The sequence below is a fragment of the Artemia franciscana genome, chromosome 1 (assembly GCF_032884065.1).
Source record: "Artemia franciscana chromosome 1, ASM3288406v1, whole genome shotgun sequence".
Taxonomy (NCBI): Eukaryota; Metazoa; Arthropoda; class Branchiopoda; order Anostraca; family Artemiidae; genus Artemia; species Artemia franciscana.
Genome location: NC_088863.1, coordinates 61321291 through 61346005, shown reverse-complemented (window position 1 = coordinate 61346005; position 24715 = coordinate 61321291). Strand labels below are relative to the sequence as shown.

Below are 24715 nucleotides of genomic sequence, written 5' to 3'. Positions count from 1 at the left end.
AGGTAACTCGACATCTTTTTCAAATTTTCAAGCCCGCCAAATCATGATTCTTCTTGAAGATTGATGTAAAACCCTGGGGTGTTTGAAAATGAGTGAAAATTGGAGAAAGTGATATTAGGAATTGGTTTCCCTGTTCTTACATAGCTTTGTCGTTTACCAATCTTCGCAAGCTGCTGCACTTATTTTAGATCCAGCAAGTCGCCACACTGGGCACCAAACAACCGACTCTAGTCTTATCCTCTGAGCTACGGAGCTTGGTATCACAGAAGTCAGAGCCGGATCTATGTTTTTTCTCAGAGGGGGGGGGGGAGCACATATTTTGCCACTCCTTGCCTTGTTATCAATTCCGTTAATATTACAATTTTCGTTTAGAGGGAAAATTGAACATGTTACTTGGTAACGTAATATACCCCAAATAATCCAATCATTGGTTGTGGGGGGGGGGGGGGGGTACGTCATCCTAAGAGCCAAAGTTAGGGGATCTTTCGACTATACCGAAAAAACTGCTATCTCAGAATTTTGATCGGTACTATTGTGTATTTATTGTATACATATTATTTTTAAGAAGTGCCGGTTTTATCAACTTACAATCTATTTCCGCTGCTTTTAAAAGCTGCACAATAAAATTGATTTGAAAATGGACTTCACTCTCTCAAATGTAGCCTAAACTCTAAGCCTAGTAAAATGAGGTGGGTTAACTTAATCGAATGTAAAGCATAACATTCATGAAGTGTATGCTTACCCAGTATAATTATCATACAATTTGTGGTAATAAACTGTAAGTTTTGATATCACTATATACCTAAAATGTATTGGCTTCCTGTCCTGATTCCAGAAATGTAATATTCCTTATACTCAATGTTACACATTAAAAATTGTAAGCCTGTGAAAATTTGACATTCCTAAAAGAGTCAAAACATTCCCAAAGAATCAAAGGATCGTAATGGTAGTGACACCATCAGATTCACCATATCATATAGTCCCGTGCTAGAGGTTACACACCATTATCTGGAAAATATTGAATTTGGAAGTTTTGCCAGATGAAGGATCACAAGATCACAGATGAGTGTTTATTGGTTTGTCTTTTTCCAGGGGTGGTGACAGCGACTATCGACCCAATTGTCCTATCGAGAGTGACACATTCAAACGGAAATTTATAGTTCTAGTTCTGTTCTTGAGTGACCAAAAGAATAGGCGGACAACTAGCCCCCCTTCATGCCCCTTTTTACCCCAAATAATCCAATCATTGGTTTTTTGGGGGGGGGGACGTCATCCTAAGAGGCAAAGTTAGTAGATCTTTCGACTATACCGAAAAAACTGCTATCTCAGAATTTTGATCGGTCGATTTAGGGGGAAAGGGGCGGGGGTGAGAGGATAATTGTCCTCTAATCTCTTTGGTCACTGAAAAATAGCACTAAAAACTTCCAATTTCTGTTCGAGTGAGACCTCGCCAAGTCTCCTGGGACCTTCAGTTTTATACGATTACCCTTAAAAAAAAATAAACAAGCACCCGTGGTTTACTTCTGAAAAAAAAAACATATACAAGCTCCACATTTTTGCAGATGGAAGCTTAAAACCTCTAAAGTAGGGTTCTCCGATATGTTGAATATAATAGGGCGATTTTAATTAAGAGTACTTGACTTTTAGTGTGTTTGCACCCTTTTTCAAAAATTAGGCAAATCGTTTCAGGCTTGTCACTTTCGATTGGCAGCATTAAACTTATTGAGTTTTATATTTTTGGAATCAGAAAAAAAGCTTTTTTATGTATATATTGTTGTCAAACTTCTGCTTTTGGAGTTTCGTTTACTTTTGGGTCGAGTCACTACTTACAGTTTTGTCACCACGAATTTTATTAATATTAATACCCAGAAATGAAGGATCCTTAATACTGTTATCCTTCACTTAAGACTAGCCACAATGCCAAATACGGCGGGATTTTTGCTGTTAGAAAAACTTTTTTTTTGTTTCTTTCACGTAAGCGTTAAATGCCAATTCGCTAAATGTAAATTCAAGTCGCTTAAGTGTTAAATGTACATTATACAAAAATATAGGCAAAGCTATGATTATGCTTGCTTTGCCTGGGAACAGTTAATGCTAGTTTCTGTAGCTTAAAGCTTACCTCTTTTATGTCAAAACTATTTTAGCTTAGAGCTGGCACGTACGCAGGGGGGGGGGGGCCTTCGGCCCCCCCGAAATTTTGTGAAATGTTTAATTTCCCCATGATTTCTTGGGATTTCTAGCAAAAGTAGGACATTTATTAAGAATCTAGATACATGTGTGAAGCCTTTTTTGGGGGGTATTACAGTATGCAATTATCCGGTCAAGTCACTGCCCAATTATTAACCCATTTTCTGTCTAATGTCTTACCCTCTTTGAAGTAATTAGCAATTGTACTGTTATGTTTTTTGTAAAGAGAGTTTGCTTTCCAAAGCAAAATAGGATTATCCTTGATATTAGGGCGTTTATCCCCCCTTTTCAGGAAAAAGTACAGCTTTTAATGGATCAATTTTGGAAACTATCCTTTTTCATTAAAATCTACGTTTTTGCAATAGAAGAACTACCAACCCACAGCACCCATATTGCACTAACCCTAAAATTTCCCTTTCAGTGGTATATAATAGATTAATAGTTTCGAAGGTTTTGCCCCCCCCCAAAAAAAGTCTTGCGTACGTGCCTGGCTTAGAGTGATGCCATAAGTTTGACTTTTATTGTAACTGATTAGACAAAATAAACTGTCACATAGTATACCTACCTTGCTGGGTAACAGACAAGCGTCGAAGCCCTCCCCCCATGCTCATTATTTTGCTCTATCATCCCAATCCACAGATGAGCCCTTTAAACAAAACAGGAGGAAAAGGCCAGAGTCTACTAAAAATATTTGTTTGACAGAACATTCGGGGATTGTGATTTAGACAATTTCAAACACTTAGTCAATTTTTCTGTTTTGTTTGCTTTTCTTAGAAGTTTTCTTTGTAATTTACTCCTTAGTTTGTTTTGCTGCCTCGTGCACTTGCCCTCCAACCTCCTAAATCCAGTCCTGGCAGAAGTTAAATGTCTATATTTGTTAGGATTTAATCTAATACTGAACCCATTCTAATTATCAACAATTCTTTACACAATCCATAGCTTCAGTTTCTCTGTGTTTCAAGCATTTTGATAGATTAACTAAGTGAAATATTGTCCGAGAACTGCCTAATTCACCATTTGAAAATTTACTTAAAAAATACAAGAAAAAAATGTATTGTTTTTATCGACAGAAAGCAAATCGAAAAGATAGATCAATTGCAGCTGCAGAAAAAAAACACAGAGTACATCTCACACTTGCATGTTTACATAAAATGGCAAAGCTAAGCTTCATGCTTCTCAAAGGGTTGGTTTCTTTTGAAAGAATTAAATTTGAACAAATCACTCAATAATATAGCTTCTTTTTCACGCAGAGGAAAAAATTGCTTTATTTAGACTTTTACCTAGATCAGTCGCATAATTTCGTCAAAATTCTGAGGAGGGGGTAAATCTGGATCTAATTTTTCCAAATTAATTGAAAATGACAGTCAAAAATGAAAAATGGACCATATAGTACCATAAAGGCAAAGATATACAAAAGAAACCGACCTGTTTCTGTTGATGCTTGAGTCATGTAGACCTATCTTAGTTTTGATAAGAAACTAAACTTCAGCTGAGAGGAAGAGGGTCAGTCCGGGTCTGGAGGAGGGGGTCGAACTGAAATTTTTGGGGGATGGGGGTTAGCTTTCCTCTGCCCCATAGCATATTACGCCCCTTATCTATATGTGCGGAAACTGTTTATGGTACAAATAGGTGGTCAAACAAAACGACATGGAGGATGTGCAAGGAGATGGACCTAAAAGCATATACAAATAAATACCCAAAGTCGTACATTATTTAAATCCTTTTGATCAAATTATTGAAATATTTTTAAAAAATGCAAGTGAGAGATGTATTTTGATAACAAAAAGCTGCTGTAACAAAGTTACAAGCAAAAGGAAAATCTATGAAAATACATCAAATCATGCATTACATTAAAAAGTTGGTTTTGAAAAAAAAGTGTAAGATACATTTTGAGTACAAGGAGTTCGACTAAAAATATTAAATACGAACGAGAAAACCACGAAAGACTGGATATAATGCAAGTAAACACAGATATTAATAATGTGTGTAATATAATTTCGTTATTCATCTTTTTCGTCATTCTCGACTAAATTCATTCCATCTTCATTTTTGCCACCGAGCAAGATTTGTTTGAATAGCCCTTTTCCATTTTTTGCTCTGCATCTATTACTTCCTGTAGACTTTGCTTGAGGGGCCACTATTTTAGGTGCTTCCGGGATAGACTCACAAGAGCCCTCGAGTGAAACATCTTCAAGTTGTTCCTCTGCTATTGGAGAAAGAGCTAACATTGACTGAACAAGACCTGTATCCAAAGTTTTTACCTAAAAAAAGAAAGGAAAAAGATGCAATATAAGATATGAAAGGGAGGGGGAGAGCTTTGACCTCAGCTATAAAATCTCTTATACAGACATCAAATTTTGTTGTTTAAGAATTTCTTGAAAATGAAAGCAAAGTATACTCAATTAAATTTACGTTAAAACTAAATCGCATTAGAATTAAGTTCAAACCGAATTAAGAAGACGAAACAACATCTCCATGCGAATTCTGACTAAGGAATATGCATTACCACAGTCCTTTGTAACCAAAAGTTGAAAAACGCGTGAAAAAAATGCCTGATGATAAAAATTGGCATTTGACATATGAATCAGGAATGGTAATTACTGTTTCGTTTAATCTAAAAAGTAAAGTTTATAGCGAAACCAAATTTATGGTTATTTTGAAAAAGACTATGAAACCCCTCGAAAATGGAGTCAGATCGAAACATTAAGTGCTCCATTGGAATCAACATGGTTGAAACCTTGAATAGGATAATTACTGTTTTCCACCTTGAACAACAAGGAAAATCACTTTTTTGCATGGGTAGTACTGATGTGTCTCCTTTTTTTTCTTTTTTTTTCTAGAAGGGGTAAGAGGTAACCCGACATAAGAGACCAAAAAGATTGGAGGACAGCTAGACCCCTCCCCATAGGCCCCTCCCCCAAAGTTGTCCAATCAAAATGTGAGACATCTATTTTATTCTACATAGTTCAAAGCTCCAATATCTATGGTTTTGGCGTATCGGTATTGGGAATATCGGTATCGGGTGATTTGTTTTCAACCATGGTTTTGTGCCTTCTATCATGGTTGTAGCGGTAGCTGCAATCTAGCAAAGACCAAACTATCGCTCATAGTAACCAAAAGTTGAACAACAAGCTTAGAAAAAAAAGCCTAATGAGAAAAAATCGCCATCTCAAACTGATTCAGGAATGGTAAATATTATCTCGGTTAATATTAAAAGTAAAAGTTTAATGCAAAAATAAAATATATGGGGATTTTAAAAAAGAGCCTGAAACCCCTAAAAATTGGTGTCAGCCAAAATAAAGATTGCAACATTGGAATTAGCATGGTCAAAACCTACTATACCATAACTGGAATCTCCCACCTCGAGAAACAAGGAAAATCACATTTTCACAATGGGTAGCATTGATGTCTCCTTTTTTCTTCTTTTTACCAGGGCTAGCAGGTTACCTGAACATCATAAAACCATGTTTAACGACTCATTAGAACTGAAATTACAATTTCTAGTACCATTTTGAAGCTACCAAAAGATTTAAGACCAGCTAGCCCCCACTCCAAAAGGCCCTGTTCCCCTAAAGTCTTCCGATAAAAATTTTGAGATAGCCATTTTTTTTCCAGGATAGTTGAAAGATCCAATAACTATGCTTTTCGAGATGAAATGACCCCTCATAGTCCCCAGGTAAAGGGCTGTAAGTTGCACAATTATGGTCCTACAAAAACATTAGATTAAATTAGATTAGAGTCCATAGTTGAGTCGGTAGGGTTTGGACTATGAATTAGGACGTCATAGGTTCAAGTCCTTTTTTTAGTCATGGTTTTGTGCCTTCTATATGATTATGTGGAGAACCTGTTAATACTGACTACGGTAGTCTTTAAACAATATTGTTTTTCCTGTTACACAACAAAGTTATGATCAAACGCTAAAATTTGAGCAATTTAGAGCTTGATTCTTTTTTCTGATAATTTCTGGAAAAAATGGCTTCACTTTTTTTTACATTTTCTTTTAATATTTCAAGGAAAAACTTTAAATTAAATTATTCAAATTTATCAATATATTACTATCCTTGGTTTCCATAATCTCTGAAAAAAAGGCTTTAACTTACTCAATTTTCACATTGTTCGCAAAATATGAGAACAATATTTGTATATTTCCCTATAACAAACACTAGGCTATATTATAGCCTAGTGTTTGTTGTTGGGAAATATTAGGACATATTTTTAGGTTAGGATTTTTCAGGAGCTAGGGGATTTTCCACTGGAAGAGTTTTCCATGGGAATGAAAGCTCCTGGGGGATCTTTACAAGATATATTTTACACGGAGAGGGTGGGGGGATTTCCTGGCATTACTTGAAAATGCGTCATAAACTAAGTAAAAAAAAAAAATCAAATAGGAGTAAGGAGCAATATTAAAACTTAAAACAAATAGAAATTATTCTTTATAATGAAAGGAATCATAAAAGTGTTGGTTTTCTACATTAAATTTAAATCACAAAAGAGCAAAGATTAATTTAAAGAAAAAAATTTTCTGAGGAAAGTAAAGAGCAAAGTTGACCCTTCAACGAACAAAAATTATTGCTTGAAAATGGGTCTAACATATGTTGATAAAACTAATGCAGCTAAAACAACTGATGATATTTCCCTTTGTTTGTACGTCTATAGAAAACTAGAGCTTTACTAAAAACACCCAAAGGCCAGAATAATAAAAAAAAAGAAAAAAAATATTGATTTAAGAATCAAAAGTGGGTAGGATGCCTGACAACAAAAAACTAATATATAACCATTTTCATATTCTTATACCAGCTGTGAAATTAGTAAGCTTCAATATACGATTAAAGTTATCCTAAAGCTTGAGCTTAGAAATCAATATTATTTTAATAACTGTAAAGTGATTGAACAAGAAATGAACATTAAATAATAACTGTATATTCGTTGAACAAGAAATAAACCTTAAAAGGGCAATGGACAAATTTATCAGGTAACATTTTGGTCTCGCAATCTATAATGAAAATAGTGAGTAATATGCAATTTTAAATTGTAAAAAACACACTTTACTATTGCTCAAAAATGAAGAAAAAATAAATTAAAATTCAGACTCCGAAAATCTGGATATTTCTCTCTATACAACAGAAAATTTTAAGTTAGGGTTGAATTTTTAAAAATAGTCTATAGTCCTAATACTATCAAGATGGCTTCCCTTGGAAATTGTCTAAAAAACAATTCCTGAAATGTTCTTTGTGATAGTTTGCAATAATAAATTAAACACAAGAAAATTGAGCAAAAATTCAAATATTCTTGATAAATGAGAACTTCTTGGGATGGCGTAGAGAAGGAGGCTTTGAAAAAATTGGGATGGATGAGGAACATGTGTAGCAGTGTTAGTCTCAGGTGGCTTGGTGCTACAGTGAGTTGTTAGTAGAGTAGATACAAAACATAAAAGAACCAAATAACCGCCCAGATGAAGAAAATTACTTCTATCATTGGTCAGCATAAAATCTGGATACCAGAGCAAAATTTGGCTATTTATGAAAATCTTCAACTTTTTAATTCCAGCCTAAGTTATTCGCTGATAAAGGAATCACTGCTAGATATTTCTTTCGTAAAATATAGCAACGCTAAAGCTAGATTCTTTTTTTTTAAGGTTGAAAGTTGAAAATTGAATTACAAATTTTAAAATTTATTAGACTTCAAGTAATAAAATATTTAAAGAAAACATAAGATTTTCAAAGAGAAAATAATTTTTTGATTTTTGAACATGTTCGTTTTTAATTGTTTTAAATAAGTATGTGATTAATTTGAATTTTGAATTAATTTGAATGTGATTAATTTGAGTACCTTATTCAACACTCACGGTTTCAAATTTATAGATAGTTAACAATGGAACCTAATCTCGGACTAGTAGGCCTATTTAAAGCTTGCGCCTAATTTGGAAAATACAGTTCAATTTTGAAAAAATCATCTTAAAGTTAGAACTAAGTATAAAAACCAAAGACTCAATCGTGGAAAGATTTAAGGGGTGAGTGGTGTCCGTGAACAACAAGCATGCTCTTCTACTTCGATGGGAGGTGGCGTTGAAAATGAGCTGGTTCTAAAAGGGACAACATTTAGGTAGGAAACTTAATGAGGGCAATGTTTCCACGTTTCTTTAAAATGAATTGATAACTTGGCTGATTAATTTTCGGGCTATCGATTCTGGATTTTTTTTCAGAAAATTGATTGCATAGAAATTAAATGCAAAAAAGTGACGATAATCGGCAACATTTTGCTATCAGGATTAGCAGTAAAACCAGGATTTTGCATTATTTTACAGTGAATTTTTCTAGTGAAAGTAAATAATAAATTGAAATCAAGCCGTCTCTATGTTTCTGACTTCTGGGCTTTTTTTCTCTTTGTGGTCAAAAAGTAAAAAAAAAAAAAAAAACGATCCCTAAAAGAAAGTTTTTCAAAGAAAAGTAAAAAACAAAACTAAACAAGACCAGCAGAAATTAAGTTCCATAATCTTTCGAATTTTTAATGACCAGAATAATTGGTCACATTAAACGCAAAGATAACCGATAAAAGAACAAATAAATAAATAAATCTTAAAAAAAGCAAAAATTAAATTGAATAATCGAGCAAAGATTAAAACGAACAAAAATTAATACAAACAGGAGTTTGGCTGCTGCCCCCTCTCCTGAAGTAGAGGTTCAAAAGCCTTTTGTATTATTTGTGTTGTATCGAAAACCATACACACATTAAACAGCATGCTTTAGTTTTTATAAACATAGACGACAAGTAAAAAAATAAATCAGTTTAACCATCAGGATTTGAAAGAACTGATGAAATAAACTGAATATCTAATATTTACTGGTATTAATTCCTGAAAGTTTCAGAAATTGAAGATTTTATTCTACAGTGTTTTTCTAATTTCCAATGCTATAAATATAGAAAAAACTTATAATACTTTTTTTAAAGAAAAAGTAAATGACGCAATAGGCTTTAGGACTTTTATTATAGTTAAGGAGTGAGTAGATAGACAGTAGCCAATTTCCTGTTTGCAGTAATTTTCGTTCGTTTTATCCAATTTAGTTTTCGTTTGTTTCAAGATTTATTTATTGAGCTGTATCAGTACCATTAACTTTAAGTTTTATAATAATTATTTATTTTGATTTTCGTTCTTTTTGCGTTTCATTGATTATTCAGTGATAACTTCTCGTCATTTTCAATTATTGCATAATTATATTTCAACTGCTCTTACCTTTATCATGGCTATTTACCTTTCTTTGAAAAACCTCTCTAAGAAAATGTTTTATTATTAATTGCTGTTTCTTTTTGACTGCCAAAGTTTTGTTATTGGGTAATATAATGAAGATTTCTCAACTTTTTCAAGTATTCCACTAAGCATTAAAATGCTGATTCCAATTTAGCGGTCCTGATTAGTGTCTTTTCGCATTTTTCAGTATTCCCTTAACACTCCCTAAAAGTTTTAAGTAAATAGGATTAGCCGTTCCTGGGACAGTTCAGACACGACCTTATGACAATTGAGATGAACACGGTGTCTTTTGATTGAGCTCATTATCTCCCTCAACAAGCTCTGAAAGTTTCAAATTAATACCGTTAGCTGTTTCTAAGATACTGCACATACAATTTTAACAAGCTGGATACAGACAACATCATTTTATTTAGTTCAACATACTCTGAAAGTTTCAGCCAAATAGTAGTTGATCCTGGGATTTTTCACATATGCTTTTGACAACCAAGATGCACATATAGGTACTTTGATTGTTCAACATCCCCCTCAACATTATCCGGAAATTTCTGCTTAATCTCCTTAATTGTTCCTAAGACATTGCATACATGCCATTTTGACAACCAGAATGCATTTGGTGTCTCTTCGTTTAGTTTACCATGCCAATCGAATTTTCTTGAAATGTTTTAACTTAATTATCTTAACTCTTCCTAAGATATTGCAGCTAAGCGAATCGATAACTCTGCAACATATAGTGTATTTTGATTATTATTTAACTGCTGAAATTTTCAACTTTATGCCCACAGTTATTTGTGAGTGGATAGGTGCTTTAGACAAACTTGATGCACTATGCTATTTTGACAGGCAGGATGCCATCAAAATCTTTTAATTTACTTTAATGTTTGTAATTAACTCTAATCCAGGGATGATATAGCCCTTCACAGTCTGTGGGGGTGAGATCTATTGGTTAAGCAAGTTGCGCATTGTTTGTATACGATTATCACTATTGGGAAAAGGGGACATGTTTGATCCTGGGTCTCCAAAAAGTATAGTGTATTATGGTGATACTTTCAGGCTATGTCGAGGGAGATGTAGAACAAAATCTAAAGGTACTCTACGTAGCACGGTTGTCAAAACAGTGCATTAGGAACATCTAAGGAACTGCTGAGGGTTTTAAGTTGATACTTTGGATGTATGACCCTCAGGGAAAGGAATATAAATTATATAATTTTATATTTTTCCCATGCTGGATTTATCATTGGGAAAGAGGGGATTGTATGTACCTGGGTGTGCCCGAAAAAGCTAAAGGTGTTGAGGGGAAATTTCAGAGAATGTTGAGGGGTATGGTGATCTAAATAAAAAGACACCATATGCATCCAGATTATAAAAAGGTGTAACAGTAATAGTATCTTAGGATAGGGTATGGATATTAAACTGAAACATCAAGGGCCATTAGTACTGCTATTGCTACTGATACAACTTCTAACTACGGCTACTTCCGAATTTGACTGCAACTATTGAAACTGCTAGTACTTCTACTTCTGACTTCTAGTAGTAATTTAACAGTAATGGCACTAGTACTAGTAGCAACAGTAGCATTAATATATTGCCTTTTGGTGGGTTGAGCATTCCTCTCATCAGCTCATGAAGTTTTAACTTAACACAATTAGCCGCTGCTGCGACATTATCAACGTACCCTTTTGACAGCCTGCAGGGGTGTAGCACCAGTACTTTTATTGGAGGGGGGGGGCAAGACTTTTATTCAAGTGCTACTGACGACAAGTTGCCATTTATCGAAGACGCAACTAGGTTAAATTCAAAATATTGCACAATACATGATAAACAATAAACATACATTAAATAAACATAAAATTAAGTACTAGGGGTTAAGGTTTTACTAAGATTATGAGTTTCTGCAGCCGGCAATAGTATTGTCTAGAAAAGCTTTTGCATGGATTATGGTGAATTTCGTATACATAAATTACTTTTTTCAGCAGGCTTCACCACTAATGTTGCAGAACCTGTCTCCCCTCCTATCCCAGCACAGGATCCTCTTTCTTATAGTTGAACCAAGCACCAGTCTAACAGTCCCGTGTATTGTGTTATTCAATTACACGCAATATTGGACAGATTTTGACTCTGTAAGATTAAATTTCTTGTGCTAAACTTTTACTATGCGTGATTCATTGAAATATTATTAACGACTCTTTTATATGATTTGGTAGTGTGCTTCTTGATATTAATAAATAGCATTGAAATAAGTTGGCCACATAAAAAAAAGTAAAAATACAGGATCATTCCAAGTTTTATTGCAAATGATTCCAAGTCTAATATTATATTACAGCCAGTGGTAGATCCAGGGGGTTGCGGGGGACGCGTGCCCTCCTGACATGGTGGTGGATTCATGGTTGAGACCGCTTGCTCTGGTTTGGGTTCGGGACGAAAGTCATTTTTAATAGTTGAGTTTCAAATAATTTCTTAATTATTAAGACTGTTTCTTTTTGCAAACAAGTAGGAAACAAGGTTCTAGTCACTTTGTGCGGTCTCTGTTAGATTTTACTAATGTCGCATACTGGCAAAAAGTATTTAATTAAATTTGAATTTATCAAGGGAATCTGTCCGTATTACCATAAAAGCCAACTGGGAGGCTAAATCTTTGTTTTGTAATTACAAGGAACGGAATATAAAATCCTAACTTCTTTAGGGTGTCGAAAATATATTTCAGGATTATGCTGTCACAATGGGGCTAAAAACAAAAATATTTACTACTTTTTACTGTCAAAACTTTGTATTCGAATCTTGATATGGCACTGGAGCGAAAAATTCGATATCATTACTTTTTTTGGCCGTCTATTTTGGTTTCTTGGGTTTGCTCTTTTTGCGAAACATGTAAAACAATAATGTTTCACAACATTGCTGTTTATATAGATATCACCTGTTCATCCTAAATATTAAAATAAAGGCCAAACTCTTTAGAACTTTAATAAAAGCTCGTATAAGTATATACTTCAACTAAGTATACGAGTTGGAATACTCCTTCCAAAGTCGGAGTAATCATTTAAGAAAAATAAATTTTCCAAATTTCTTTTTTATAAAAGAAGGTAAATAACAATGTGTTTATTTTTTTTTTTTTTACCTAGCTGGTATAGATGGGTCTCTGAATTCTCAGTTCGAATCAGTGGAATAGCATCGATTTTTTTCAAATATTTACTAATAAACTGTTGATTAAAAGTGGAAATTCAGACAACTTGAGTTAACCATGAAAACGGAATGCAACTACAATATTACTTCGGAAGTTCTCACCTTCTCAATACCAAGCAGTCACAAGATATGGTTATGTTTGGTATAGGGGTTGCATTTATTTGTCCATAAAATTGTCTAAACTGCTATATATACCAATGAGGATTTTCATACTTATACCATCCAATCATGTTTCCACGATTAGTTGTTTATAAATTAAAATTTTTACGGGACAATTGTCTTACTTTCAATTTTATTGCTGTTCTAAAGATTCTGCTGATGCGCCCTTTTGATAATCTGTATAAACGTAGTGGTTTTTATTATTATTATTATTATTTATTTAATTCAACTTCGCTTCAAAATTTCCTCAAATTTTCACTTCAATATCCTCAGCATTAGTTGAACATGCCTACGTGTAAGGCCAAACATGCCCACCTTTTTCAATAACAAATACTGTAGAAAAGAATGGCAAATTATATAACTTACAGCCCTTGCTCTGAGGGCTGTAGGGGGGGGGGGGGGGTGACATCCACAGAGCTATAGTTACCAAGTGTTTCAACTATTTTAAATAAAATGGCTATCTCAAAATTTTGATTGGATGTCTTTGGGCAATTGATGGGCGTGGGAGGGGGGCTGGCTACTCTCCAATTACTCTTGACTCTTAGAAAGAGCATCAGAACTCTCCATTTCTAATCGAATGAGATCCTTTCGAATTTTTTACAACAACTCCTTATATATGAAGAGCCTTGGTAAAAAAAAAGACAAAAAAACATTGTATCTATATCGTTCTTTACTTGGGCACCGCTATCTCGTTGTTTATGATATTTGAGTATCTCGAGGCAAAGAGCATTACCCTAATTTATCGACTGTAGAGCAGCTAGGGAATCAGTGCCTCGTATTTGTTGTCTAATTTTTATTTGGCGTTTGTGAATATATCTGAACTACTTTACCCACCAAACTCAAAAGTCACTTGAAAGACATGTTTTTGACTTTCAACCATCCAGTGATTAATGTCAGAAAAAAAAGGAGTAGATTAAGAAGAGTAATCACAAGGACTGTGAACTAAGCCAAAGATTAAGAGTCATCTTCAAATCTACACTTACCTTATTGACATCTGATCCTCTATCATTATTCTCTGTTGACATGTCCACTGGATTGTTTGGGCACTGGATTTCAAGGGAACTAGACATATCTTCATCTGTCAATCCCTGCTCTTGTGCAGTCTTATAAAATGGATTGTCTTCTGTTCGTGAGTCCTTCGTCAAAGCAGACAAGTTCACAGATGAAGAAAAATCCTAATGTAAGAAATACACATTAGAAGAATTTAATTTGTGTGTCTTGGATGTAATTACCTTGAAGGAAAATATTGACCCTTACATATACTTTTATTTTATAACTTTATGTCAAATAAAGTCGTAATTTTAGCCTGTAAATTATTTTCTGGAATTTCTTTTTTAAAGGAGGTCAGTAAGTCTTTCTATTTTTTCGATTTTTGCCGCTGTTATGTTATTGTTTTTACTGTGAAGTAGTTTTCTTGTACTTATCAACATCCTGGTGTTAGCTGAAAACTATCAAAGCCAATAATCAAAAATAGGAAAAAGTTGTCTCGAAATCAATTACATGTCTGCAAACAAGAGCAATAAAGCAAAGACCTACACCTATATCGACGGTATAGACTATCAAATCTGACGCCTCATCGCATCTTTACTTCGATTTTTTTTGTCGAAGCGAGTAAAAAGAATCTATTACTTCTATTTTTCATGAAACTTTGGTTTATAGTTAATTGTCTTAAACTTGACATTTGTCGCTGTCTTATTTTGCTCTCAGGCTGTTAATTTGTCACTGCTTTTTTATTGGTCACTTTTTCCAAAATACTTTTTGTGTGGTACTAACAGTCTAAAAAGTAAAACGGACTTCAAGTTTGTAGACTCTTTTGTAGGATTTACGTCGAAGAACAAACATTAAAGAACATTACTACCGAGTCCATTATATCCATGACAAAAAAAATAATAGCAGGAAAATTTCCTTACGTTTGCTAAACTTTAGCAAGGGAATTAGTTTAACTCTTAAGCGGCAGGATGAGAAAAAGTTCCACACTGGTGGGATCCGTCTGTGGGACCCCAGGTATGAAATTCGAGACAAATGTTGTTTAAATTTATTGCAATTTCGTTCAGAACACATTCAGATGTATCAGTTTGAAACAATAAACCGCAAAAACCCTTCCGTTGGGACATATTTCTTCTTTGGACACAGGAATTTGGCGTGTTCTTTGCACACATTTTTCTGGCACGAACTGAAAGTAGAGTTGGATTTTCTGTCCTTTCTTTTGGGCTAATTGATAGAACGACCTTTTCGGTCATTGGAACCTGAATAAGACACATTGGGATCATCGTCAGCTGAAAATTACGTACGGTTGTCAATAAAATCACGCAGTGCTCATGGAATCGTTCGAACGGTTGCTCTACTCCTAAATTGTGGATTGATGAATGACCGTCCAGGCTCTATATGCATTTTTCTCCTGTTCAAGTCAATTTTCCTGGGCTGTTGAGTATCTGAGAGTGACTTTGGCATTAACTCTAGTTATGTCCATGATCGTAACCCACACCATGGACCATCTTCACGTGCTTCTCGTACTTTTGGCTTAGAGAGTCCACTCCACTTTCTGTTACGATGCACGTCATGATGATATCTGGCTTATGACTCTCGCGTTCAATTGCTGATGAAAAGTGGATTAACGAAGCAAAAATGATTGCCTTTTTTTTCTTTTGGAACATACAAAACCAGGCTCAGATGGTCAGCAAATCCAAAAATGGATGAGTTGGGATTCCTTGTACGACTGTCATATCCTAGGGTTTGAGATTTTCAATGAGGTCTATGGACATGAACCAGCTGTCGGGTGTAATGTTGCGGTTCGAGCCCTTTAAATATTTGACAAGGGTCATGACATTTCATGGAGACCCCATCCTACAAGTTAAGGGTTATTTTGTATATTTTCAAAAAAAAAAACAATAATTGAGTTGAGATTAGAAAAAAAAATCAGACGTTCTTTCGAAGGAAATCAAGAGTCAATGACCAAGAACAAAGGGCCAAGCTTTCATGAGGATTAAAAGGTGAAGGATGCAGAAAAAAAAAAAAATTCAAAAAGTCCTCAAAAGAGTCTTAAGTAAGTTTTTTCTACCTGGGCGTCGAGGGAGAACTGTTTCCCACGGGCCTATTCAAAATTATAAAAAAAAATTAGGCCTAGATTTAACATTGAAGATTGAAATTGAAAAGATTGAGTTTTGAACTCAATTCAAAATTAGAAAAAAACTAGAAAAATGATCAGACGTTCTTTCGAAGAAAATCAAGAGTCAATAATCAAGAAAAAAGGGCCAATCTTTCATGAGGGTTAAAAGGTGGAGGATGGAGACAAAAAAAAACTATCAAAAAGTCCTCAAAAGAGTCTTAAGTAAGTTTTTTTCTACCTGGGCGTCGAGGGAAAACAGTTTCCCACGGGCCTATTCAAAATTATAAAAAAAATTAGGCTTAGATTTAACATTAAAGATTGAAATTGAAAAAATTGAGTTCTCCTCCTCCCAACCAACAAAAATTTGCAAACTTACTAAATTTAAAAAGACTCACCTCAGCTGCCGCATTACCAAACAAAGGATTTATAAAATTCTGAGAGAAAGTTGACAATCGACGCCATTGTTTTCGTATGTACTCTAAACTAGGTCTTTCATCAAGTGGTGACGAGCTAGGTGACAGAGTGACTACAGAGGACTCAGTGCTAATGCTCTGGGTAGATTTACTGACAGAGAGCTTGGGGTGACTTTCAACAGTCATATCCACACGACCTTCATTTTCGGGACAGTTCTCAAACCGGGCGAATGTAAATGCTTCACTCCTTGGAGCTCTGAAAAACCTTTACAAACAAAAAAATAAGTTTAAAACAACTCCGTTGTCGTGAAGCAGCTAAGTGATTATTCAAAACACTGTATAGAAGAACCTGCATATAAAAATGTAAGTCATTATTTAATTGAAAATCAATGAAACTAAAATTTTGTAACGAGTCTACTGGGAAAAATGTAAGAAGAGTTTGAGGCTTTCTCTAGTATTAAAAAAAAACAGCAATTTTTAGGAAATCAGAAGCTTTCTCTTTATTTCCAAAGTCGTGGCGCCAGGCATAATAAAATGTCTGATTTACCACTAGTCTTTTAGTAAGGTTTTAGATGACCGTTGAACCATCTTTTGGAAGAGTCGTAAAAACATTCAGGAACACTTCCTAGGAAGATCATTCCAAATTGGAGCGCAACGTCGACTGAAGCTGTTCTGCAGATGCTCTTATAATAACCTTATGATAATTGGACTAAATTGTCTGTCTTCATCTTACCGGATGGACAAACAGGGGGGGGGGGAGCTTTTGATGCCAGGAAGCTCTGAAGAATTAGGGTAATTTATGTGCTTGTAGAAAATAGCCATTGACGCTGCATAAACCCTCTCACTAATAGACTGGAGAGAGTCAAGGACAACAACCGAACCTGCCGTATTAGCCCTATTCTTGATCTTTTAAAGTGTTTCCAACAGTATTTATGGAGTATCAGTATACAGCGAGCACCCATCGAGTTAAGCAGTACAATATTTATACAGTGAAGAGTGATCCCCAGCTTTCTTGCGTAGACAGCCTCATCCGATTAAGATGAGTTTTCCAAGAGACCTATAAACAAGTGGATTTCTAGAAGACAAAGACCATCGACTTTGTGTATATTCGTCCATAAAGATGAAGTTGGGGTGTATGTGTGGTGATTTTGATCGGGATATCTTTATCTCCTTTATTTTTATGCATCGAAACTGGGTCTTCATGTTTTGGGACGATCTTTCCCAAAAACGGCCCTGCTTTAGGCTAATTGCAACCGCTTGCTAAATAAGTGAAATTATTGTGAAATATTGAATACAGATCGGATATCAAAATGAATTTCTTACAAAAACAAAGAAAAAATAAATATTGACATCCCCTAGAGTTTTTGAAAGTAATCAAAAATATTGTTTATTTATTCTGACAGATAATAATTTGAGACTGTTTTATGGGTAAAAGATGAATCGCAGCTTATTATGCTCTAAAAGAAAATAACGGAATAATTAATCATGCTTGCAGTAGCAGGTGTAACCTCGCCCAGTAGGTACCCAAATTAATTATTTTGAAGTCAAATCGGATGAAAAAAAAATTAAATTGCTGAGGTCTTCTTGGCCAAAAACCCTTTATATGAACCTTACAGTCTTTTTGCCTGAGCCCCAAGGACAATCACTTTTTTACATGAGAAGCACTTATATGTCCCCTTTTTCCATTTCGTGTTGTTAGCTAGGTACTGGAGCTCATAGAGAGCTGTTTAAAGGCTCATTTTAAAGGGAGTCACTAAATTTAGTGTTTACTGTAATTAAAAGAACACAATATTTAACCTAAAATCAATTTTTTGTATTTTCTGGAATTGGCATATACCTTTCCCTTCAACAATATATAAGAGCCGTCTAAGTAGTGGTATTATTTTTCACGAGATTGATTGGTTTGAAAATATTAAACTCCTCCCTTTAATTCTGGAAAGAACCATATTGGAACTCTCATAAAGTCAAGCGTACAGCAAATACTAGTAGACCATGGAAATAATTGCCGCGTCAAATTGTGTCTGAACTAACTCGAGTGTCGAGTGCATTATTTTAAAATCCATAACCCAAACTGTGAAGCACAGATAGACAATAACGCTCTTATCATTAGAGGTGATGCCAAACTAGGACTAAAGATAATCCTACGAGGGAGCTTAAAGCCCATGAAATTGGGAATGGATGAAAAAAAAAATTTATTATTCTTTCAACTCCAGAATTATAACACCATTTTACTATTTCGTTTTTAAACCAGTTTTACTTCTCATTCAAATTTTTCTTGTTATAAACATTACCAAATTACCATTAACTATTACCAAACATTCACAAAAGAGAAAAGAAAGAGACATCCTCCCTTAAATGTTTTCTCGTTATAATTTCTTGTAATCTTTGAACAAAATTTTGAATTTTTTCAAGACAACCGATGTAGGTCGTTGCAATCCATTCTTAAACGAATTTATTTCCGTTTAAATATCTCTTGAACTATACCTATTGATTTTTTTGGGGGAGGGGTTGTTGTTGTATTGAAATAGCAGACTCATATTTTTTCCCGAACATTAATGCATACTGCAGTTTTTATATTTCTTTATTCATTTACATCACGCCCATGCTCTTTACACTAACTCTTTATAATACTTCTTGAATATTCAGAGACTAATTTTTCTGATTAAAAACTGATTTAAAAAACTTATGTCGTTACTATTATACAAAAAGAAACTTGAGATTATTATAAAACAAAGCTCAAAGAGAAAGATAATGCCTTACCTATTCGCCTTTATAAAAATCATCATGACGCCATACATGAAAACAGAGAGAAGAACCAGCAGAAAGAATAGCAATAGAAGAGTTTCTCCAGAATATCCACTATAAGCAATCCCTGAGTAGTGTGCATTAAATTTATATATACTGTAGATATTTCCATTTTCCATATCTAAAATATTAATTCTTAAATTAATTTTGTTGAGTTTGTCTGGGAAATACACTATTTGGTGTTAAATTTTGCAACCATAGAGAATAAATAATGGAAAATCAACAGTTTCAGACAATTATTAATTCCATTAATCTTAACAGTAAATTTTCATTTCTGAAACATATCTGTGCTTACAGTTTGTCACTACGAATTGTTTAATCTACAGTTTCATTTAAAAAAGAAAACTGTTTTCCATTTAAATCTATATATATATCACACAAGGTAAAAAGACTTTGTATTTTTAATAGCAAGCACTAGTAAAGAACAAATTATGTTGTCGTAACTTTACCTACAAAAATATTTAAAGTAAAAATTAACATGAAAGACAATGTAGCTTTGTGCCAAGAAGCAGGTTGGTAACTTCAACTGCTCCAACTTCATGAATTTCGTTGACTAAGACTCTTTCAAACAGTGTTCAATTCCACCTACATGGTATCTCCTTCATTGTTTTCGGTTGTGTCGTATAACTGGCGATATAATAAGGTAATTTTTTACTCAAGTGGCAATAAAACATACATAATAGCCATTTATAAATCGCTCGTCATCTCTTTGAAGCTGATCAATATATCCTTTAGCAGGTCTTTTTGCAGTTTGTCCCTTGAGTAAAACAGTCACTGACATCTAATTCTGACATGTAATTCTGTTTGTTCTTCTATAAAATAAGTATATCCAAACTTGCATTGTTTTACCCATCAGACCTCTTTTTTCTTCTAATATATTTTCAATATGTATTTCAGCTGTAAACTTGGTGGTTTTCAACAAGTTTTTGAGGTATTGGGCATGTTAATTCTATTCATGCATAAGAGGTGCACCTCTTGCTTAACACTCACAACACAAGAAATGATGTTTAGTTCTACTAAATAAAGAATTTATCTTTGTGGAGCTCAGTTCGTATAAGTATGGGTAACCATTTTTTGTTAAGTCTATGGAAACCAATGCCGGATTAAGAGACTTTAATTATCCTGATGTAACTTTCTCCACGCCTGGCACATGCCTATTCAAAGTGTGTAAGTAGTGAAACTCTACCACTTACGTAGTAGTGAAAACTTAGAAGCTTACCACTCAACACATGACATGAATAAAGTCGGTGAATCTTCTTTCTCAATCATGGATTTTTCTTTGATAAAAATTGTCTCGATCCTCTGGTTTTTGACTGAATGGAAAAACAAAGTTGCTTCGGTTTTTTTCATCTTGCCAATTATGCCCCTCCATAAACTGGTGGGTACACAGTTTTCGACATCTGATCGACGCTATAAAACATGTTGAATTGCTCTTTTAATTAAAATTTAATAAACACATATTTTTATCAAGACAGAAATTATCGAATCTGTTAAACACATGCTGCATTCCTCTTTTAAAAAGTTATTGCTATTATAGCACTTGCTATTTTTGATATTTTGAAAAAATTTGGAAAGACTTTAAAATCAATATATTTCTGTTTCAGGGGAGATCTTCATTCTACAAAAATCTTCCAGGCTACATGCACGTATTGTCTTTAAAAGACTGTTGTTCCCTCTAAACCAGAGCATTGCTTTGTGCACTTTTTTCTGGCCTACAAAATCTTTGTCCTGAAGACTGGTTGGTATTAACAAGGACTACAAACTTGTCAGGTTGAACATCTGCATTTGCTTGAACATCAACAGCCGAGTATTCTATTCTACTCTCCAGAATGTCGCCAAGTTCTGTTCTTTATTTAAAAGGAAAATGACCTATTTGGGCTAAATAAATTAATTTATGGGAAAAAGAAGATCGAAGGGTCGGAACAAGTGTTCTTTATTATTAAGAAAATAGAAATAATGCTTCTGTAGATCGCGATCTGCCCATTGATGATTGACCTTTTACAAAACGTTGCTGATCCAAATAGATAACCGCTTTATCTATTGTATATCATTGCATCTTGTGAACTGATCATACCCAACAGAGAGTTGATGGCAATTTTCTTCTCTCATTAGCTGCATAGCCAAAATAGCTAGTTAACGAAATATACATAGTAACTAACGAGTAAATGAGTTTGCTCGTGTCGTGCCGTTTTCTTGCAATATATACTTCAGTTGCTCTGCTTTGATAATTATTTTTGTTTAGCTTCTTCTCTTGCCATTAATAAGTTTATTACCAGGAGACCAAGCTCAGCGCGATCCCCGGTACTCGCCACACGGCCGGTCTGTATATATGTGAATATCACTGTCGCTTGTCTTCTAACCGCAGATTAATGCGAAATATTTAACTGCTTTTTCCCTAGTTATTATTCCTGCTTTAATTATGTTGTTGCATCATTCACTAACATCCAGGCATATTTCATTGCATATAACCACTGAAATTACATATTAACATAAATATTGTGTTTTTCTTTAGTTTTAAGTCAATAGGCACCGAATTCGCAATTTCAATATGATTAAGAATTTCTGGCGCTTAACTACGAAATTCTGATGTGATTCTTGTTGTTACTTGGCTTCCAATCTCCGATGTCACCATGCCTTATTTTCATATTTGATTCATTTTGAGCACGTTGTTGCATATCATCTAGCCGAACATTGCTTTATTTTTCATTTCGTTCCTCATTACTTCAGATGTTTTTGGGGGAGGGGGGTCATCCTATTTTCCAAACAACCACACATCAGCATTCTTCTATAATTATTACTAATTGAAATAATTGCTACTATTCTTGAATCAGCTTCAAATAGCAATTGTTCCTAACCCACTAGTCATTTTCAAATGTTATCTTTTAAATTTTAGTTATATTGACTAGAGTTTTTTCTTTACTTTTCCCCTAAGGGAACAACCATGATTATGCTAAATGAAATCATGCTAAAATATCTCTACATATATAGTCAATAATTTTCGTTACCTTTGTAAAGAAGATTTTATTAAATAGAAAAGTTACTTTTCACCAATGGGTGACACTGCCTCAACTGATGAGTGGCCGACACCTCAGAAGATGGCATGCGTAGTTTTCCTAGCTTCTAACGCCTAAGCTTCAAGTTTTCCAGGGATAAATCAAAGTTTATATTTTTTAATGATATGGTGGCACTTCCACCTACCATTAAGCCTTTTTAGCGTTCTGGCCCAATAACAATACCAAAATATATTTACCTTCTTTCAAAAACGATTCAAATTCTTTTGCCACAGTAATACTTTTTGATGCATCTTCATGATCTGTAAAAACGGCTTGAAGATGCACAAATGAATCGTTCAAGCCTGTTACCCCAACATAAGCTTGGACGATATTTTCACCTTGAGACGCAGACAAATACTTAACAACTAGCTTCTCAAAAATTGCCAGAAGAAATTTAGCACGAGGGACTTCAAGGTGCATCAGCGCTCCTGTAAGTACAAAAGATGAACAAATATCAAAATAACTTATGGCATCATCGAAATTTTCTTTAAAAACCATATAGTCTAGCCGTTTAAAATTGAACCATATCATGGCTGCTGTGTGCATACCTTGTATAATAGATTTTTACCGAAAATCACTTTTTACATGCGTCCGAGTTTTTCAAGCCGCGTCGTCGGGTGACAACAAAATATTCTATCTTCGATACTCTTTTAGCAAAGAAAAAAAAACACAACTCGTAATATATTTGATAATTTTGATCCTTAAATACAAGCTGTAGGCTGAAAGACTCCATAACCCTTTATTAATGCAAGATGTGCACTTAGTCCTATCTGGACACTTCACTTTATACGTGGTGTACTTTCAGGTCAAGTCTTGTCTGTGCCAAGGATATGAAATGTACCGGCAATCTTTTCATGTACTTTCATCGGTATCATCATCGTTTACAAGAAGAAATTCTCATTTACAATGGATAAAAGACGATCTTTGTATGATGGCAAAAAAAAAATTATACCTTTGCCTTGTATTGATAATAGATTTACAAGTTAAAGAAAGCTCATATTGAATCAATGATTTTAGTGGTTTAAAAAAACTGGATATTTATTAATCCTTCTGTTTAAGCAGTCTTGCATACCAGTTTTTTTCTTTCATGGTTAGGCTGGGTTTTAGATGACGTAGCAGCTAGATTTTTGTGTGCCAACCTGTGTCTCCTAATCAAGGGGCAGGAATGTCTAACAACCAGTCAAGACTCTCTGGGGTACTCATATACTGAATAAGTAATCCGCTGCCTTAGTGCTAAATATTAACGAACCAATAAAAGCTTTGAGACACGATATCCTTCTAAATATCAAATTTCATTGAGATCCGATTACCTGTTCGTAAGTTAGAAATGCCTAATTTTTCTAATTTTTCAGAATTAACCGCCCTCTCCCACTACCCCAAAGAGAGCGGATCCGTTCCGGTTATGTCAATCATGTATCTAGGACTTGTTCTTATTTTTCCCACCAAGTTTCATCCCGATCCCTCCACTCTAACTGTTTTCCAAGATTTTAGGTTTCCCCCTCCCCCCAATGTCACCAGATCCAGTCGGTATTTAAAATAACAGCTCTGAGACACGATATCTCTCAAAACGTCAAATTTCATTAAGATCTGATCAACCGTTCGTAAGTTGAAAATACTTCAATTTTTTCCGAATTAACGGGCCTCCCACTCCCCCCAGATGGTCAAATCGGCGAAATGACAATTTCTAAATTAATCTGGTTCGATCCCTGATGCGCCTGCCAAAGCATCGTCCTAGCTTACCTGAAAGTGCCTAAAGTAGCAAAACCGGGACCGACAGACAGACAGACCGACAGAATTTGCGATTGCTATATGTCACTTGGTTAACACCAAGTGCCATAAAACGTAAAAATAGATCAACTTTATTTTTCACTGGCTTGAAACTTTTATGATTAAGTTCTTTGATGGAGGACATTCGATGTAAAAAAAAATTGAAAAATATAAACCGCCTCTAAAATAAGCCATTTTTCCAAAAGTCTTGAAATCAACTCGAAAGTTCAAGCGGAAGACAGCCCTAAAATACAAGGAAATTATGAAATTAGGGATGTTATAAAATTTGTCATAGGGATATAGGGCTCCAATGCAGAATCGAAAAAATGAAAAAGAGCTGGCTTGCAGAGAAAAAGGACTCTAAAAGTCCAGTATTTCTTTTATTTCTAGAAAGTTTGAAATCTATCTGTAAGTTTTTGGGGCAAGGGGTACCGATGTACAGACTAAAAACTTGATTCTTGTTTGCTAGATCGATCGTAATGCCCAAAAAGGCCAAAACTTGTTTCATCTTAGATTGGTATAAAATGTCTAGAATGGTTTAAATATCTCCAAGAAGACAGTAGTTCAGACAAACATATTAAAGATAAATTACTGCATTGAATGAGAAGCTATATAATGGACAAAAAGTGCTTTATCGTTTTGGCTTAATCTTAAAATGATTGAAGACTGAATAAAAAAGACAATTTTTTCTCTTAATTCCAAGAAACTACAACAAATGAACATGGCATATGTATACAAAAAAAATTGTTTCTAGAGTTTGTTTCTTCAATCAGATTTATTTAACCTTGCCTTCATCCCTCTG

General features: G+C 34.4%; 1 protein-coding gene across 1 annotated transcript in view; it reads right to left on the bottom strand.

The window, feature by feature from the left end:
- Positions 1–3224: 3224 nt before the first annotated feature.
- LOC136032321 (protein amnionless-like) overlaps positions 3225–24715 on the bottom strand; it is a gene marked incomplete in the record, with an annotated part of 67930 nt that continues 46439 nt past the window's right edge. The window contains 5 exon segments of the mRNA XM_065712626.1: positions 3225–4448; positions 13753–13944; positions 16271–16553; positions 19049–19214; positions 22344–22574. Coding sequence (XP_065568698.1) covers positions 4188–4448; positions 13753–13944; positions 16271–16553; positions 19049–19214; positions 22344–22574 — 1133 coding nt within the window.